General features: G+C 48.3%; 1 protein-coding gene and 1 pseudogene across 2 annotated transcripts in view; both read left to right on the top strand.

The window, feature by feature from the left end:
• The window catches only part of C2CD2 (C2 calcium dependent domain containing 2), a 70,033-nt gene extending 51,374 nt beyond the window's left edge, over positions 1–18,659 (top strand). The window contains exons 12-14 of one of the 2 annotated variants that reach the window (XM_054468609.2): positions 2,161–2,288; positions 4,489–4,798; positions 14,452–18,659. In XM_054468609.2, the coding sequence (XP_054324584.2) occupies positions 2,161–2,288; positions 4,489–4,798; positions 14,452–14,672 (659 nt within the window). In that variant the 3' untranslated portion in view covers positions 14,673–18,659. Of the gene's footprint in view, positions 1–2,160; positions 2,289–4,488; positions 4,799–12,561; positions 12,592–14,451 lie in introns of those variants that run through there. The other variant, XM_063659765.1, reaches the window with a different exon arrangement.
• On the top strand, positions 8,284–10,027 carry LOC134738939 (uncharacterized; annotated as a pseudogene).
• Positions 18,660–18,708: the final 49 nt, after the last annotated feature.

Genomic DNA, 18,708 nt, shown 5'->3' with positions numbered 1-18,708 from the left:
TCCTGTCACATGGGCAGGATCCCTCTAAAAAGACCCAGGCTGATGTTCCCACTGTGGGTTCTGGTGCATGGGCCATGGAGCCGGCCCCCAGGCTCACCCGCCACGGTGAAGCCAGGCGCTGTAGCAGGTGTCCAGGCTGCACCTGGCACCTGGACCGGGCTCTCGGGGGACTGAACAGAAGCACCAGGCCTGGCATGAAGAGGACGTGCCCCCGACGCATCTCCCTTGGTGGCTTTGGGAATTACAGCACAGCTTTCTCCTAAGGAGTCCTCCCCAACTCCTTTCTCCAGCACTTCTCTCTTCTCAGTGTGGGTCAGTGGCTAAACAAAAATCTGTTCCTCTACTCACAACACTCCTGACGCCAAATGTGTAGATTTTCTATGGCAAGCAATTTTCTGTTTCTCTGCAGACACCAACTGGGTGTCCTACAATTTAATTCAATTCTGGCATTCCCTGGAGTTAGCTCAGATCCCACAGGTGAAAGGCTCAGATCCCACAGGTGAAAGGCTCAGCCCCACAAAACCACCCTCCCACTTTAGATGCCAGGAGCAAATAGTGGGTCCCCAGGTTACCACACTTTTGTCCCACTTGGCTACAAGTTGCGGTTTCCATGACACCCTCCTCGGGTTTCGTAATTTGCTATAATGGCTCACAGAACTCAGAGAAACACTTCACTTGGGTTTACCAGTTTATTATCACACAAATGCACAGCCAGAGGCAGAGGGGCGTAGGGCACAGTCTGGAAGGGTCCTGAGCATAGCACCTTTGATCTCCATGGAGTCGCCCCTCTCCCAGTACGTGCATGCATTGGTTCACAACCTGGATGCTCCCTGAGCCCTGTCATTTAGGGGTTTATGGTGCTTCTATAAGTAGATACGTAGGCGTGATTGATTCACTTATTGGCCTTTGGTGATTTGAACTCAATCTCTAGCCCCTTTCCCTTCCCCACAGGCGAGAGGAGGGCAGAAAGTTCCAGCCTTCTAACCACAGGGTTGGTGCCTCTGACATCCAGTGCCCATCCTCATTAGCGTTCACTCGGGTGGGGTGCAGGGGCTTATTAGGAATAAGAAAGATGCCCCAGCTCAGTGGCTCTGGAATTCAAAGGGGTTTTTTTTGTTCTCTGTGCCAGGAACCAGGGAGGAAGCCCAAGTATCTATTTATTATTCCCCAGTGTCACTGTTGTCACCTGTTCTTGGCCTCTGTGGTCTTATCTTGACTCCCTTTGGAAATGGCAGCATCTGTAAGCCTCAGGCCATGGCCAAAACTGAGGCAGAAGTTCCTTTTACCATCCTGCTACTTTAATAGCTTTGTCATTTTGACTTTACCTGAGCAGGAAAGTGTAAGTTACAGGCATCAGCTCTGAGTCAGAGAGACCTGCTGGTCATCTCAGCTCTGGGGCCTCCTGGCTGCTGGACATCCTCCTCAATGGTCAAATGGGATAAAAGGAAGGACCTGCTCATGGGGTGTGGAATAGGAGTAAATGAGAGAATGTGCACAGAACTTTCTCTCTGAACAGCACCTGCTTTGCCGTAAGCATTCTATTGATGTTGGCTGGTGTGTGTTGTTATTAACCTGGGGAAGGAAGTGCTTTTATTAACTGGCCCTTCATAGCTCTAGTTACTATTCTATGTGTTTAGCCACTCTTGGGAGGGAAAAGGAGTCACTGCCTTGCCTTTCAAAGTTCAAAATCTTCCAAAGGGTTAGATATTTTTTGTTGTTGTTTGCTTGATTTTGCCATTTTTCCATCAACTCTATTCAGTATAACTTAAATAAATAAAATCGGTGAATCTTAAGCAGACACTTCAGTGAGTATCTTGTAACCACCCAAGGAATCAAGTTGTAGACCAACGGTCAGCAAACAGCAAACTATGGCCCATAGGAAAAATCTGGCCCATCACTTGTTTTTGTAAATAAAGTTTTACTGAAACCCAGCCATGCTCATTTATTTACCTGTGGTCTCTTAGCTGGTTTCACTCTATAAAAGTTGCATTGAGAAGCTGTTGCAGAGACCACCTACAAAGCCTAAACAATTTACTCTTTGGCCCTTTTTAGAAAATATCTGCTAACCATTGCTTATCCACCATTTCCATTATCCCTGGAAGTTCCCATGGAAGTCTTTAATTTTTGCTGATGAACTTAACACTGCCTTGCTTCTGGCAGAATTGTTGGTGTTGAATGGTTCGGATCCAGTGGCTGAAGTTGCCATTCGACAGCTCAGTGAATCTTCAAAGCTGAAACTCAAGTCGCCACGGAAGAAAAGCACTATTATCATATCAGGGATCTCCAAGGTACCATCGTGGTGGCTGGGGAGGTGTTTGCATCTGTCAGTGACCTGCTGCTCCTCTGCCCTTTGAAGAAGTTAGCCCAAGCACTTGGTTAACGTCCAGAGAGTTCCATTTACAAATGTCAAATTATGTTCCTCACCCCACAAAGGAGTCATGTGTGGTGTTGTGTTTATGCAGTTTATCCTATTCACCAAGGACACGGGAGACTTTCTAATCAGGGACGCTTTACACGTTGAGAGGTTGGCAAATCATTTCAAGAAAAATTATTGAAAGAGAGGAACATGATGTAAGACTCCCCTTTGGTACAGAACCTCTGCTGTCGTCACCACCCAGTCACGGGGATCTTTCACTTTCCACGTGACATGTTTCCAGAGCCTTTCACTCTGGAATGAATGTTTATTCCTTTTGTAATCAGAGAGAAATGAACATTGTAGTGCCCCCGTGGACATTGCACTCCCTTTCTTCCCCTTCTCCCGCTCTGGGACGTCTGCTCAGAGCAGGTGGTGGCGGGCATGTGGTTCCGGCTGCGGAGAGGCCAGCCCCTCAGGTAAAGGGCCATGTTACAGATCCTTACTCTTTTTATTACATTTTTAAAAATTGATTTTTAAATTTTTATCTATCTATTTATTTATTTTGAGACCAGCTAATTTGTTATGAGACTGGCTGATTTTTGTATTTTTGGTAGAGATGGGGTTTCACCACATTGCTCAGGCTGGTCTTGAACTCCTGGGCTCAAGTGATCCATCCACCTTGGCCTTCCAAAGTGTTGGGATTACAGGTGTCAGCCACTGCTCCTGGCCCTTACTCTTTTTTGACATTTCCAAATGAACAGGTGGAGGGAGGGTTGGGAGATTTTGATTTGGAGTAGGAGGGGGATGAGGAAGAATTCTGGACAGAAGAGTGGGTGGGTGGGCCAGAGGGCACGCAGAAGATGGATTCCTCAGTGGCTGGGAGACAGGCCAGAACAGGACCTCGGAGGTGCCAGAGATGAGTCATCAGCCTTGCCATTGTACCCAGAGGGTGGCCTTGCCCCACGTCCCAGAGGCAGGCGGGTGGTGTTTTTGGGGCTTCCTGAGCCCCTCCAGGGGCCCTCAGCAGGGATCCATGACCTCTCTGGAAGTCCAGGGCCCAGTAGTTAGGTTTTCTTTGGTCTCGGGTGAATGAATGAGCAAAATAAGGACAAGACTCGTGGTCATCTCCCCTGTACTTTTTCTAAGATCGTATTTAAAAATCACAAGGAACTCCTGGATCTTAGTATTTAATGTTCTGAATCCACTGCAGTGATTATTGGTGCTCAGATTATCTAATCTTTATTTTATTTTATTATTATTTTTTTGAGATGGAGTCTCGCTCTGTCGCCCAGGCTGGAGTGCAGTGGCGCAATCTCCGCTCACTGCAAGCCCCGCCTCCCGGGTTCACACCATTCTCCTGCCTCGGCCTTCCGAGTAGCTGGGACTACAGGCACCCGCCACTACGCCCAGCTAATTTTTTGTATTTTTTTTAGTAGAGACGGGGAGATTATCTAATCTTGAGTCAGTGGGCGCTTCCACAAGCTGGCACTTAAGTCAGAACAGCACAATTGTCCCTAAGCAAACACCTGTGTCACTGCTACCCACACCAAGAACAGCATGACTGGCCCTCAGGGAGCCCCCGTGCCCTTCTCCCCAAACTTTCTCCCCTCCAAGGAAGTGCTATCCCGACTCTCAGAGGTTCATTTAGTGCTTAAATATTTTTACACAAAATATAATTTTTGAGAGGATGTGCTGGTGAATTTCCACTTGCAGGTAACATAAACATGTGTAGGAACAAAGACAGCTAAACACGAAACACCCACGGCGACTTCCTTTGTGCTGTCGTGGACTCTGAAGGATGGGCTCTCTCTCTCGCATCTCATTTCTGCAGCTTGCCACAAATGCTCCCACCGCTAGGCCCATCTGCGGGAGGAAGAGGGTTAACCTCTGAGCCCTGGGGGCCAACCCCCAGCTGCCTAGGGATCCTGAGCCCTGGCTGTAAGGGAGACCTTTTTTAGCCCAAGCATGAGCAACGGCCGTGATGTATGAGCGCCTTCTCTGAGGCCCACTGCTGCATCTTCTGAGACTTTGAAATCAGCTGTCAGAATGTTTTGGAGAGTGCTTTTCAGGTCTTTTCAAACCCTCCCTTCCTTTCATGTATCCCTTGTCATCTTCCCCACTGCCCCTGACAGACCTCACTATCTCAGGACCACGACGCTGCCCTGATGCAGGGCTACACAGCCTCTGTGGACAGCACCCACCAGGAGGACGCCCCATCCCATCCGGAGAGGGCCGCGGCCTCTGCCCTGCCAGAGGAACCCGAGTCAGCCCAGGCATCCCTTGCCCCCAAGCCCCAGGAGGAAGAGCTAGACTCCTGGGACTTGGAGAAGGAGCCACAGGCCGTGGCATGGAGCAGCCAGGTCCTGCTGGACCCCGACGGTGATGAGCTGTCAGAGAGTTCCGTGAGTGTCTCGGAGCCGGGCGCTGCCAAAAAGCATAAAGGTACCTGCTCCCGAGCCCCCAACCCCGGGCCCCCCACTTGGTGGCTTTGCGCTCGTGCTGGCTTCCAAGCTGAAGTCATCTGCTTTCCTTCCCTTTGTCCCCTACAAACTCCCTCCCAACCTCACCCCCTGCCCCTCCAGAAACGCCCTGTGCTGAATGTTTGAACCCATGGGAGGCACCTGCAGGTCCTTCTGTGTGAGGGTTGGTGTCATCTCTGCATTTGGGGTCAGTGTATGTCCATGCATAGAGGCCCCTTCCTCAGCCTGGGCTCGCTCCACCTGGCTTCCCGAGGGGTTACCAAGAGCCCTACACGATGATGGGCCACAGAGACTCAGAGCAGAGCCAGGCAGAGCCTGGGGCTCCTTCCACTGCCGATATGGACATCTTTGCTCCTTTGTGCCTCTCAGAGTCTCCCTCCACCTGAAACAAAACCAGACCTCACCACCTGACCCTAGGAGGCTCTACAGGGAGAAAAGCTCCTGGGAATAATGAATTGATTAACTTAATATGTGGGTGGTGAAGAGGTGATCATTTCATTAGTACTGATTGCTTCCATTAGCCTTAAGTCAGTGCTTTAAAACTGTAAATTCCTTAAGCGTGTGCAGATTTGCCAAGACAGTGCCTTGGCATGAGTAACCTGAATGTATTTGCTAAGGACATATAGTCTAGGGGCTTGGGATCCGTTCCAGATGTGAGACTCACCAAGCCTCAGCATCCTCCTCCATAAGATGAGGAGCATGGCCACTGCCTGCGCCCACCTGACTCCACCATTCGGGGGACAAAAGGACATCTCGGTGCAGAAGACAGGACTGGGGGCAAGGCAGGCCAAGCCGTGAGCTCAGGTGAAGCTCAGCATTAACTCCTGGCTCTGGCTCTTGTGTGGGGCTCCAAGGCTTTCAGCAGAAATTTCAGGATGTCCTGAGACCATCTGTGTCGGGAAACCGAAGGGGCTCCTTGGGGGAGCTTTGTTAAGCACTGCTGTCGCTGCCTTTTGTCCTCTGTTCTTGATGCCATAGACCAGTGATTCTCAAGCCCAGCACTTTTTTCCCCCAGGGAATATGGCAGTTTCTGGAGACACTTTAGTTGTCACAGCTGGGAGTCTGGGGTGCAATAGAGCTGGGAGTCTAGTGAATAGAGGCCAGGGATGCCACTCAACGCCCTGCCGTGCACAGGACATGCCCCCACAAGGCAGCCTCACAGTGCAGCATGCTCTAGTCCCAAATGTGCCTGGTGCCAAAGCCGACAGCCTGCCGTGGGCTGGACTGAGTCTGTCCTCTTCCCCTCTCTCCCTGTCTTTGCTTCATGTCCCTCAGCCATGGCATGGTGGCCTCCCTCTCCCATGTCCCCCTCCTTGCCAGTGCAGAGTCATGATAGGTGTTGGGGGAAATGGGAAGTTAGAAGAGGAAAGGGAGAAGGAGGAAATTTCCTGGATAAGATTTCAGACCCCTTGGACTCCGTTTGCCCACTGCCTGGCCTTGGGGCTCTTTATGCATGGACCCCCCTCCACAGAGCACTTGAGGACTGTAAGCTACACGCTGACCTCTGTGGCAGGCTCCTTGTGCTCCTGTTAAGAGGCCTTGGCTTGGGTTATGTCAAAGGTGACCTGGTCACCTGACACACACACCTGTGGCCTATTCGTCGCCTTGTAGACAGTGAGTGCTGGGCGAAGTGGGACAAACATGGGTGCAGGGTGGGGTAGCTCTTCCTCTCCCTTACCTGACTCGATGGGCCCTTTCCTCTTGTCCTGGCAGAACCCAACCCCCCGTCCGCCCTCCTCATTCCTTCTGAAATGCCAAGCCTCGCTCACTCTGTTCATGCAAAGATCTGTGCTCTTTCACACAGCCCCTCCTCCTTCCCCCTGTCTGGTTTCCCTTCCGGGAGGTCTTTCCCTGGGTTTCCATCCTTGCTGTGTCACCCACCCTGCTCCTCTCCCTTCACCGGCCAGGTGGATGAGGGGTCCACCCTTTGGGGACTGGGTGTCAGGCAGGTGTGCTGGGGGCTGGGGCTGGCCACCTACAGCGCAGGCTCAGAACTTGCCGGAGACTGGGCATTTGGGAATGCAGCCATGCCGTGCATTTCACTCCTGTGGCCCTACCGCATTGACCCCAGGTTTTTGAACAGGACATACTTGGCAGCAGTTTTAAATGTTTCCTTCCAGTGTTTTTAAAGAGACTTGTAATTAGCATCTCTGTGAGATGTTGTCACAATCGGAGGCGATTCTGTGTTCTGGTTGCCAAGTCATTTTCATTTTTCAACCAAACGTTTTTCAAAACTGGTAATAGAGGGTGTTGTTTTTAAAAACTAAAGCTTGTTTTTTTTTTTTGGTTTAAGAACCACCTGTATCTTCTGTCCTGCTAAGGAGTTTGTATTCGGTTTCTGAGAGTCCCTGTGTATTTAGAATCCTCCTGAGGTTCTGCTGGTTGGAAACTAGCCCGCACAGGAAATGTATTCCCCAAATTCTTATCTACTTTTAGTTTAAAAAAAGATCAGTGAAGTTGGTTGTGGATATACTCAGCACCACTGAACTGTGTAGGTAGAAATGGTTAAGAGGGTATATTATGGGTATGTTACCACAAGTAACAACAAAAGTTTCAAGGGAGGTTTTGGGAAAAAAAAACTTGAACAGTAAGAAACCTTGCCAAATATCCTGCACGGTGGCGTCCTGTGTGCGTGTGGTGTCTGTAGATGGCTCAGAACCCTTACCCACGTCCACTCTGATGTTGCTCTTGCATAATTCTTTCTGCCTCTTACTTCTCTTCATCTCATGCTCATTCCCTTTAACTTAAGAGGATCGCTATGCCAACCAGAATTAATTGCCTGCACAGTAAGTTATTTTTGTCTTTTTTTTTCAATTACACGTAGACATCCTAGGAGTGCAGCCTGTAGCTCAGCAGCCAGCCGACCTGCCTGCCTCGTGTTCCCTCCCCTCTGCGCCTTTAGCCTCCTAAGTTGCTAGTTCCCTGTGTTCCTCCTGAGGTTGTACAGCGCCTATCAGGTGAGAGCACTGGCTCTGGTACCTGATGTGGCCAGGCGACCTCGCTGTGACACCCACAGGAAGAAGCTGGTTCCCTTTGTCGTCCTCCAGAGCTAAAAAGTAGTCGCTTCTATCAACGGACCATCTGTGGTTCCAGTTGAAATCTGATGCTGTTCTTGGGAAGCCAAAGACAATTTTTTTTTTTTTTCTGGTCATTGTTTTTCCTATCTGCTGGGTTTTAAGACAGATCCTTCAATTAGCTATTTATATCTGTTAGACTCTGTAGAGACAAATAGGAATAAATTTGGAAATATTTATGACATTAGAGCTATAATTTAGATTAATTATGTTTAAATTCTTTCATGTATTTGTTTATACTTCAGCCTTCTTGTGATTTGTTTTTTAAACCTTGTTAGAACCAGGGAGAGACTTTTTTTCTTCTCCCTGTCTCCCATTTAAAATCTTGGTTACTCGCCTCAAATTTCACATAACCACTCCCCAAATTATCTTCAGGAATCTTGAAGGTTGTGGGTGAGGTCTAAATCTTGCTTCTTGCTGTTGGCGTAGAGAAGGTAGCCTGGAGTCAAGTAGTCAGGCTTCATGAAATCAACATGGCCCCGGCTATTCTTGCCCGTGGCGTGAACTTCACTATCAGCAAAGGGCAACAGATTCTGCGGGCTCAAAGTCAAGCAGATGATCTGCTTGATCCAGACCATCAGTTACTGGAGCAGTCACAGTCCTCCAGAGAAGCAGAACCCATAGGTTACATATTTAAGGAACTGACTCATGAGATTGACAGGTCTGAAATCTGCAGGGCAGGCAGCAGGCCAGAGACCCCAGCAAGAGCTGATGCTTCAGTCTTAAGGCAGAATTTCCTCCTCCCTGGAAAACCAGTGTTTGCTCTTAGGGCCTTCAGCTGATTGGATGAGGCCTACCCACATTCTCCAGGATAATCTCCTTTCCTCGAAGTCCACTGGCTGGAGTTGTTATCCACATCTACACAATGCCTTCCCAGCCGCACCTCAGTGCGTGTTCTGTTGAATCTCCGGGTGCTGCGGCCAGGTTGACACAGCGACACCTCACAGGCGTTGCTCGTGGAGGTGGGCAGACTGGTACATTCCATATGGGGTTACTGCCCAGCAGACAAGAGCGTGCTCCCGTCTCAGCCTCGACCCTCACAACCACCATGGGGCGGCTATTTAGTGTGCACTGGCAAATCTGGGGCCCTGTTCTCCCTGCATCGTTTACCCCAAAGGTGATAGTGAACAATCTGCTTCCAAGTCGAGACAGGCTTTCCCATTGCTATTGAGAAAGGGAATGGAATGGCGTCTGTCTGCATGGTGGTCCTTGATGGCTGACGAGGCACACACTGCCTGAGATGAGTCTGCATGGCTGGAATCCTCCTCCTCTGCCTGCTGCATGCCTCTCTCTCTGGAGACGCAACTCGTTCTGGGAATCCCGCCCGAGTCCTTGCGGGATTAGGGGGCTTTGCTCCGTGAGACCCCAAGGGCTTGATGTATCCACACTCTCCGGAGTCTCCTCCCCAGGGGCCACAGACTTGCCCATTTTTCCAGACACCTGGCTGGCCACTTCTCAGACGCCGTCCTTAGCAGCACGGAAGAGCAGGGCCTGGGAACGTGGACTTCAGAGCCAGAAAGCGCAGTGTCACACACCTGCCCCGTTAGTGTGCGACCCCAGACAGCCACCTCTCCAAACCTTAGCTTCCTCATTTGTCCCTACAGAGTCTAGCAAACATAAATAGCTAATTGAGGAATCTGTCTTAAAATCCTATAGGTAGGAAAACAGTGACCAAAAGCAACCCTAAAAATGGTAGGGATCAGGCCTCCTTCCTCAGAGGCGGCTGGGGAATGTAATTGAGGGTCCAGTCTACAGAACTGCAAACCTCAGTCGCCACCCGCACATGACCATCCCCTGTACGAGAAGTTGATGCCATCCCCCTAGAAGCTGTGACAAATTATCAGGTTAGGGGAAAGTGTGCAAGTCACACAAATGATTTCGGGAAGATTTGCACACAGGCACATATGACCATAATCTGGTTTCTGGCATGGATGTTGAACTATGAAATTCAACAAAACAGGCCAGGAGCTGTGGCTCACACCTGTAATCCCAGCACTTTGGGAGGCTGAGGCGGGCGGATCACGAGGTCAGGAGTTCGAGACCAGCCTGACCAATATGGTGAAACCCCATCTGTACTAAAAATACAAAATTAGCCAGGCATGGTGGCGTGCACCTGTAATCCCAGCTGCTTGGGAGGCTGAGGCAGAAGAGTTGCTTGAGCCTGGGAGGCGGAGGTTGCAGTGAGCTGAGATAGCACCACTGCACTCCAGCCTGGGCGACAGAGCGAGACTCCATCTCAAAAAAAAAAAAAAAGAAATTTAACAAAACAGCAGACATGCTCTGGAGAGCGTGAGTGAAGATGGAAGAACAGAAAATAACCTTGTTACCAACCCTTCGCAGTGGGGTGTAAGATGAGGTACAGGGCTCCCTGGGGCAGGGATCTGCCACTGAAGCAAGTTAGTCCCTCAATGTATGGACAGACAACAGACTGGAGCCAGGAGTGGGGTTAAAACATGCCGTGCAAATCTTTCTTATCTACCATCTTTTTACATGCAGGCTGCAATCCTTGCTATTTCGTCTTAATATGCCAAGAATTAGAATTTTAGGCAGTTTTTATTTTTATTATTTTATTTTATTTTGAGAGACAGGGTCTTGTTCTGTCACCCAGGCTGGAGTGCAGTGGCAAGATCATAGCTCACTGTAGTCTCGAATCCTTGTGCTCAAGCAAAACACTTGCCTCAGCCTCCCAGGTTTAGGCACTTGTAGTACAATTTCACTTGCATAAATTATAATAACTGCTTGAAAATGTGCATATCCCATTTTATTTCTTTAAAAAAAGTTTAATTTTTTTAATTTTTAAAAATAGAGATGGGGTCTGCTCTGTTGCCTAGGCTAGTCTCTAATTCCTGGGCTCAAGGGATTCTCCAAACCTCAGCCTCCCAAAGTGCTGGGATTACAGGCCTGAGCCACCGTGCCCGGCTCCTATTCCTGTTCTGAGGTCTTTTGAACACTGCCGTGCCTTGCCTGTCTCCACACCCACTTCCCTCTTAACCTGGGCACACCGCGCGTCTCTGACGTGGCGCCGGGCCCTGCGGGTGGGCTGCATCAGCTTCTACCCACACAGCCCTGTGGTCTGCAGCCCCCAGAGTGAAGTGTGAAGGAGCATGAGCAGCAGCATAGGCAGGAGAGCAGGTATGGTGCCTGTGTCCTCGGCCCTGGCCTGCTCCTGCGTTGTCGGCTGTGGCCTCCGGGTGCTCTAAGCACTAGCGGCATTTTGGCCGGACCCGCGCTAGCAGTGGACGACCCCAGCTGCATGTTCAAAAGACCTGGGATCTTTTGAAAAATGCTCATGCCTGGTGTCCCCGGACCCCCATCATGCCAGATTCTCCAGGAAGGGCCTGTGCACCTGTTGGCCTTAGAGGCCTGTTGATTCGAGGCTCCAGGGCTAAGGATGCTGCTCCACTGTCCTCTCCACCTCCACTCCTCCACGTGGCTGCCTGGGTTCTAAGGACTGAACAGGAAGACATGGTGGACGTTCCTGGATCCTGAAGCCAAATGCACCCCCTCCCCTCCCAGGGCTGTATCAAAGTACCACAAACTGGGTGTTTGCAACACCAGGAGCCAATTCTTTCCCTGTTCTGGAGGCTGGAAGTCTGAGCTGCTGGTGCTAGCAGGGCCACCCCTTCTGAGGCCCTGTGGGAGAGCCTGCTCCTGCCTCTCCAGCTCCTGACAGCTGCTGACAACCTTTGGTGCCCCTTGGCTTGTAGAAGCAGCACCCTGTGCTCCGCCTTCATCTTCACGTGGCGTCCTTCCTGTGACCCTTACAGTGTCTTCCCCTGTGTGTCTGTCTCTGTGTCTAAATTTCCCCTTTTGATAAGGACAGCAGGCATATTGGATCATGGGCCACCCCAGTGATCTAATTTTAAGTTGATGATTTCTGCAAGGACCCTATCTCCAAATAAGGTCACATCCTGTGAAGCACTGGGGATTAGGACTGTAACATATGAATTTGGGTGGGGGTAGGGGAGCCAAGTTCAGCCCATAACATTGTCCCTGCTCATACCTCAGGCCTGGCTCCAGACCCCAGGCCAGCTTCAGTGCAGGGACACCTATGAAATGTACTTTGGAGATGGAGCAGGAGGGAACCTCTCACTGCCGGGGGTTCTGAGTCCTTGGGTCTGTGGTTGACCCAGGGGGTGGGTTGGCGTTCCCTCCCCCTAGGCCTCCATTTCCCCTGGAAGTGAAGGGGTGACGTTGGAGCAGTCCAGGTGAAGCTGATGGATCAACCCCTTCCTCTCCCCTGTTCCACCTGGGAGCCGTTGTACCTCTCCCCTGTTCCACCTGGGAGCCCTTGTCCATAGGCCCTTCAGGGCCTCCAAGATCAGCCTAAAGCAGAGCTTCAAGGCAGATGCAGGTGCCTATAGATCAGAAACACCACTGAGGGCCTCCTCATCCCCCAGCCTCAGGTCACCTGGTCAGCTCAGAGCCCCCTGACAGCTGGGGGTTCCTCTGCCTGGGAGCCCCTGTCACCATGCCCAGGGCATTTCCCCAGCAGGTGCCCTCGGATGCACCAGGCAGTTAGCCACATCGGTACCACTGCATCTGCCCCACTGGCCAAACTCCAAAGTCATGTCCAGTTGGGGGTCATTATCCACCCGTCAGAACACACCCTGCTGATGGCTGGTTTTTCATGATGTGCTGCATTTTTCAGGGACGTGAATCACTCCAGGAACTGACACTGATGCCCCACAGGTGTACCATTAGGCCTGCGGACAACAGGGACGTCATTTACACGTTGATACTACTTACCCGCCTTTTTCATTCCTTTTCCAGCAGTCCCTGAAGTCCCTGCACACAGGCTCCTAACTTTAGATCACTGTAAAAAATGTCCACATGATACGTCATAGACAAAAGTGATTTGGTTGTATTGAGAGAGTCAAGTTTTTAAAAAATTATGGCCGCTTTGATCAAATTAAATTCAGTCCATTGCGGCCCTTCATCTTCTCAGTTTCTGTCCTGTAACCTGGGCAGAGCAGATGGGACACAGCAGTTCATGCTTCAAGTCAGGCTCAGGGGCACATGCTTCTTTCCCCATAGTAGGCTTTGATTATACAAAGACTCACAGGCAGGTCTCGGTCAGGTTTCTCCGACTGCCCTCAGATGCCACAATTGTTGGTGTGCATTTCATTTAAAAGAGGGAATTGATATTCTTCATCCCCTCCTTTAACCTCCTCAACATGGGTGGCTATTTGCATATGTCATGGCTATTGAAATGTTTACTGGATATGCCTATCACAAAGGGAATAAATTATCACTTTAAGTATAAGGCTCCTCTTCGTGATGATCAGACCTGTCTTCTTTCAAAATCATTACCACCTACATACCAGCGGTAATGAGTTTCACAGGCTGGCCTGAAATACTTACTTCCTCGACCTTGCGAGCCTTGGTTAATAGGATGTTAAACTAATTTGTGAAAAAGCAAATTAGTGGGCTCTTGCACCCACTACGTTAGCTTGTACTTGACTTTAAGGAATCATTGCTGTTGAAATTATTGTTGCTGCTGCTAATTTTTTTCTATTGCATATTCTACTACCTGATGGATATCTATATCCAGGTAAATATCTGTATACAGAGATCTGTATCTATCTGTAAGCAGATAGATCGAACCACACAAAACTGAGGTTTTGTAGGCCAAATAATGCCCAAGTAACAAACTTCAGATGGCATAGCCTAATATGATAGGATCTGGAATTATTTTTTAATAAAATCTTATTCCCAAAAGAGCAAATATTATTTAACATTCCTAAGAAAGTGAATACCATTGTTCTCAGGGTCTTAATTGGGTTTTATGAGTGTGACCATCCTTTCTGGGACACAATACTGCTTTGCCACCTACACCCTTCCTAATGAGGGGAAGTGGGTGGCACAGAGGGGACCCAGGTATCCCAACCGAGGCAATAGCTGTCTGCCTCCATTTGGTCTGATAGAAAATCAGGGATATAAGCCAGGTGTGGTGGCTCATGCCTGTAATCCCAGCTCCCAGCACTTTGGGAGGCTGAGGGAGGGGTGGATCACCTGAGGTCAGGAGTTCGAGACCAGCCTGACCAACATGGTGAAACCCTGTCTCTACTAGAAATACAAAAAAATTAGCTAGGCGTGGTGGCACGCACCTGTAATCCCAGCTATTTGGGAGGCTGAGGCAGGAGAATCACTGGAACCTGGAGGTGGAGGTTGCAGTGAGCCAAGATCGCGCCACTGCACTCCAGCCTGGGCGACAGACAGAGACTCTGTCTCAAAAACAAAAAAAGAAAAAAAAAACCAGGAATATAAATATCGTCCTTAGAAAGGGATACCAAGCAGTAGTCCAGGCTTACTGCTTCTACTGTTATAATCTCCTTTCCATTTCATCTTGAAAACTCTCGTTTTGTACAAGCCAGACTGCAGCTGTTTTTCTCATGCAGGTAGTGACAGCACATTGAAGTAGTAAACCGGCCCTTTGTTAGAGGCATTGGAGCCTCCTTTTCCCTTTGTCCCATTGGACCAGTCATTCAGCCCCTCATTCCCCACCCACCTGACCAGCCCCTGTGCTTCCCTCTTCCAGGAGGAATTCTAAGGAAAGGCGCAAAGCTGTTCTTCCGCCGGCGGCATCAACAGAAAGACCCGGGCATGAGTCAGTCACACAATGACCTTGTGTTCCTGGAGCAGCCAGAGGGTTCCCGGAGGAAAGGCATCACCCTCACCAGGATCTTGAACAAGAAGCTGCTCTCCAGGCACAGAAACAAGAACACCATGAACAGTGCCCCCGTGGAGCCCTGCACGTAGGGCCTGAGGTCATCACCTCCAAGCCATAAGACGTGCACCTGCGTTAACTACCCTCACCAGGACGCAGCCAGTGTGTCCGCCAGATGTCCAGATGCCCCGCTTGTCTTGCTGGGTTTCTTCCAACCATCTCGTCATTTAAAGGGAAAACAAAATCTGAGTCTCCAGCCAGGAGGCTTCTCCCAGAGGGGACGAAAAAGCCCAACTTGCCACCAGATGCCAAATGAGACTTGACAGCCACAGAGCTTGGGCTGTGCTCAAGGCTAAGGGTTAGGGTTCAATATTAGAAGGAGATTAACATTATAAGTGAAATAATATGCTCTAATAGATTGTGGAGGGCAGGTTTGAGGGACTCAGTTTACCTATTCTACACTAACAAGTGTTGTTTTGGGTCCATGCCTGGACCATGTCACAAAAAGGAGGTGCCTCCCTGTGCTGTCACTGTGAATGGAAAGGATGGGTCACCTCTCTTCATCTGCTGCTTGGAATAAAAAATGCAGCTGGCCCTGAGTACAGGGAAGTGGAACATAGGCAGGATTTTGGATAAATAGAGAAATTTTGATAGGAATGGAGACGCTACGACAGACGTAGGAAGTCATCTACCTTTGATATTAGCCATAGAACTTGAACACTAACTATATCCTATGCATAGTATGCAGAACACTTTTCTAAGTTTACTTTGAGCCTACTTGCAAGTGGAAGATATATATATTCTCACATGGTTTTTACATTTTTCTCTATCGTGTTAAAAGCTCTAATAATGCTAGTGGAGCAGTTGACATCCAGGTTTTTTTTTTCCTGCCTGTCATACTTGCTAAACAAGAGCACAGCAGGCCTGTCAGATGAAGTCAGGAGCCATACGTGACTGCTCGTAGAACACAGTAACCAAACACATACATGGATTTTGCCAAATGCTGCCAGTAGCCAAAACAAAGTCCTTTTAGGGCAATAGAGGAAATTATTTTGTGTCTCACGTGTCAGTCTTAGGAATGGAAGTTTAATAACAAATGGGCCAAACTTGCAGGACATTCCTTCTATGAGTGCTTCAGAATTTTGCTGTGAACAGTCCTCTTGGACACAGGTTGGGGTGCCCTTGTTTGGGTTTGTTTTGGTGGAAAACGTGATAAACCTGGCACACCATTTGAATATCCCTAAGTATCATTCCAGTTGCTTTCCTCGTCAGTTGCCTTTTTCTATTTCAGTTCATCCACAGATTTCACTTTGGTCTGCTCCTTCTGAATGTGCCACTGCCAGTAGACATGCTGGTCAAAGAGCAGTCATCATTGGGGTGAAGTGTTTTTGACAGTTTAATATGATTCACTTTTCTCCAAAGACATGTAAAAGGCTGTTAGGAAAGCTTGACTTCTGTCATGAAGATGGAAATGGGCAAGCTTCCTTCCGTAGCCTCTTTTGTTAATCCTTAAACATTCAGTATTTCAGGGGTAATAAAGCCACTGGTGAGTAAAAACCTATATAAAAACCAAAATTATAGGATTTTTTTCTTTTTTAGTAAAAACCTGTATAAAAACCAAAATTATCAGATTTTTTCTTTTTTAGTAAAAACCTATATAAAAACCAAAATTATAGGATTTTTTTCTTTTTTAGTAAAAACCTGTATAAAAACCAAAATTATAGGATATTTTTTCTTCTTTTTTAGAGGGAGAGATTAGAAAACATTAGGAATTTCACTTTAAAATTTGCATTGCAGACTTCTTAGGTGTTCCAGGAATTATCAAGTGACTTTAAAATGACTTTTTCGACCTGCTTTGTTTTTAAAAATTATATTCCAGTTTTAATCATTGTAAAAAAAGCACCTGGAGTTTCAAAATATGTGAATACAACCAAGTTTCTGTCCCTAAAGTCAGGCATCACTGCTAGTCTTTTGGGACAGATGGGACAGATGTTCACTTTAATGTTTTACTTGAAGTTTTACTGCTCTTGGCCATGTGGTTAAAAAAAGCCTGAGACATATTTAAGAATTCCAAGAGGATATTATGTGTCAGAATTTCAGACACTGATGAGAAGTTTTTAATTCTTTTTTGATTTTGGAATTCAGGTGCACTCTATTCAAGTGCAAGGATATCAGAAGTTTTTTTTTATTTAAAAAAAATTTTTTTTGAGACGGAGTTTAACTCTGTTGCCCAGGCTGGAGTGCAATGGCAGCTTATTGCAACCTCTGCCTCCTGGGTTCAAGCGATTCTCCTGCCTCAGCCTCCCAAGTAGCTGGGATTACAGGTGCGCACCACCACACCTGGCTAATTTATTTGTATTTAGTAGAAATGGAATTTCACCATGTTGGTCAGGCTGGTCTCAAACTCCTGACCTCAGGTGATCCACCCACCTCGGCCTCCCAGCGTGCTGGGATTACAGGCATGAACCACCAGGCCGGCCCCAGAATTTTATATTAAGCCTTCTTGCTCTCAAAAAAAAAAGTTTTTAACTATTCCATTGCCAGATGAATCCCATGAGCACTGCTTACTGTTGAATACTGAGGTCTAGGGCTCTGCTTCCTGTAGACACGGTCACGTTGTCTCCATCCAATGGCCTTTTCTGAAGTTACAGAAAACACCAATGTGGGACGGAGTTTATGAAGCAAAGGCAAAGGAAACATGTCGGCTAGCTTCAGGGTAGCACTGTGAGAAATGGGCTGTATTGATACTGTGAATGTTTCTTTTCCAAGTTGTTTTATACAGGTTTGTTTTTTCATGGTGTAGGGTATTTATGACAAAGTAAATGTTGTGAAGGTTAAAGATAAATTAAGATTATCCACCAAATGCTAAAAATACTGATGTGTAAATCACCTTTATCGCCTCACCTCTTCTACAGGCTTTTGCAGCTTGAGGGCTTTTGTTTTTGGCTTTTGTCTGGATGAAAGTTTTGCCCAGTGGTGTTTTAAAAGTGATTCCTCATGAACACTAAGATTAATTGTGTCTGTATCTCTGGAACTGGGTGCTCATGTTGGTTTTAATGAGCTTGCAACCCTTCCCCATTTGCTTTGTTTAAGGAGGTGCGTCTGTTCTTTGTGGAGGAGTGAAATGGAGCTTTAAGTGTGTGTGTGTGTTACGTGTGTTTGCACACACGTGTGTGTTATTGTAGCAATAACAAAAAGTAGCCATCTCCTTGTTCCAGCTGAAAACCTGCTGTGAGAGTTTTGACAGAGCACTTTATTTTAGTCAAGTTTCAAGTCTGAGTTCAAAACCAGCCCTGATCCCTTATGACCGACTGCTACTCAACCAGTCGCCATTCAGTGGCCACTTGGTGCCCATTTAGATTTTTGCTTGGGTTTTACTGGCCACCTCTATAGACGAGAGTTGCAAAGTTGCTTTGAGCAGAGAGGGAAAGATTAATTTACACTGCTGGCCACCGAAGGCAGGTGTTTCCTGGGTAATAATCTCACGCCTCTTGATCTGGAAACTTCAGAGTACAAATTGGTGGATGGTGGAAGGCAGGACATGTATCTCTGTCCAATGGAAAACAGACCTCAGGGCTGGCATAAACCCTGCCGCCAGCCCCTCTCCCCACTGCCCCAAACCGGCCTAGACACGAAGACCAAAGCAGCCTGCACAGGGCAAGGCCCCCGCGGAATCCTGCAGAGCAAACTCAGGTTACCTTGGGTCCATGACCGTTTGCATCTGAAACACAATACACTGCCCTGTTCTCTCAGTTAGCAGCTGGGCAGTAGCGCACCATTCATCATTTAGGCTTGTGGTTTGTTGTTTACTCTACCAATGTTATGTCGAAACTGCATTGTAGAAAGAGAAGAAAATGGCAGGTTTTCCAGGTCCACGGAAAGGTTTCGCCTGACGCTGGAGTGCGGTGATGAACTTACGTGACAATGATTGTATTCCTCAGTAGCACTTTAAACGCCGAAGACAGCCCTGCACCCCTGCACCAAGCTTGCACACGGGCTTGGGTGGCTTCCTTTGGAGAAGACGTGGCTGGAACACAAACAATCTTTGAAAGAAATAAATGTGCACATAGAACACTACACTGAGTTGTTTTTCCTGAGTCCTGTTCTGTCCTGGAAGTCCCAGGGTCT

The sequence above is a fragment of the Pongo pygmaeus genome, chromosome 22 (assembly GCF_028885625.2).
Source record: "Pongo pygmaeus isolate AG05252 chromosome 22, NHGRI_mPonPyg2-v2.0_pri, whole genome shotgun sequence".
In the NCBI taxonomy this organism is placed as follows: domain Eukaryota; kingdom Metazoa; phylum Chordata; class Mammalia; order Primates; family Hominidae; genus Pongo; species Pongo pygmaeus.
Note: the sequence above shows the minus strand (reverse complement) of the source record. Positions and strands in the feature narration are given on the sequence as shown.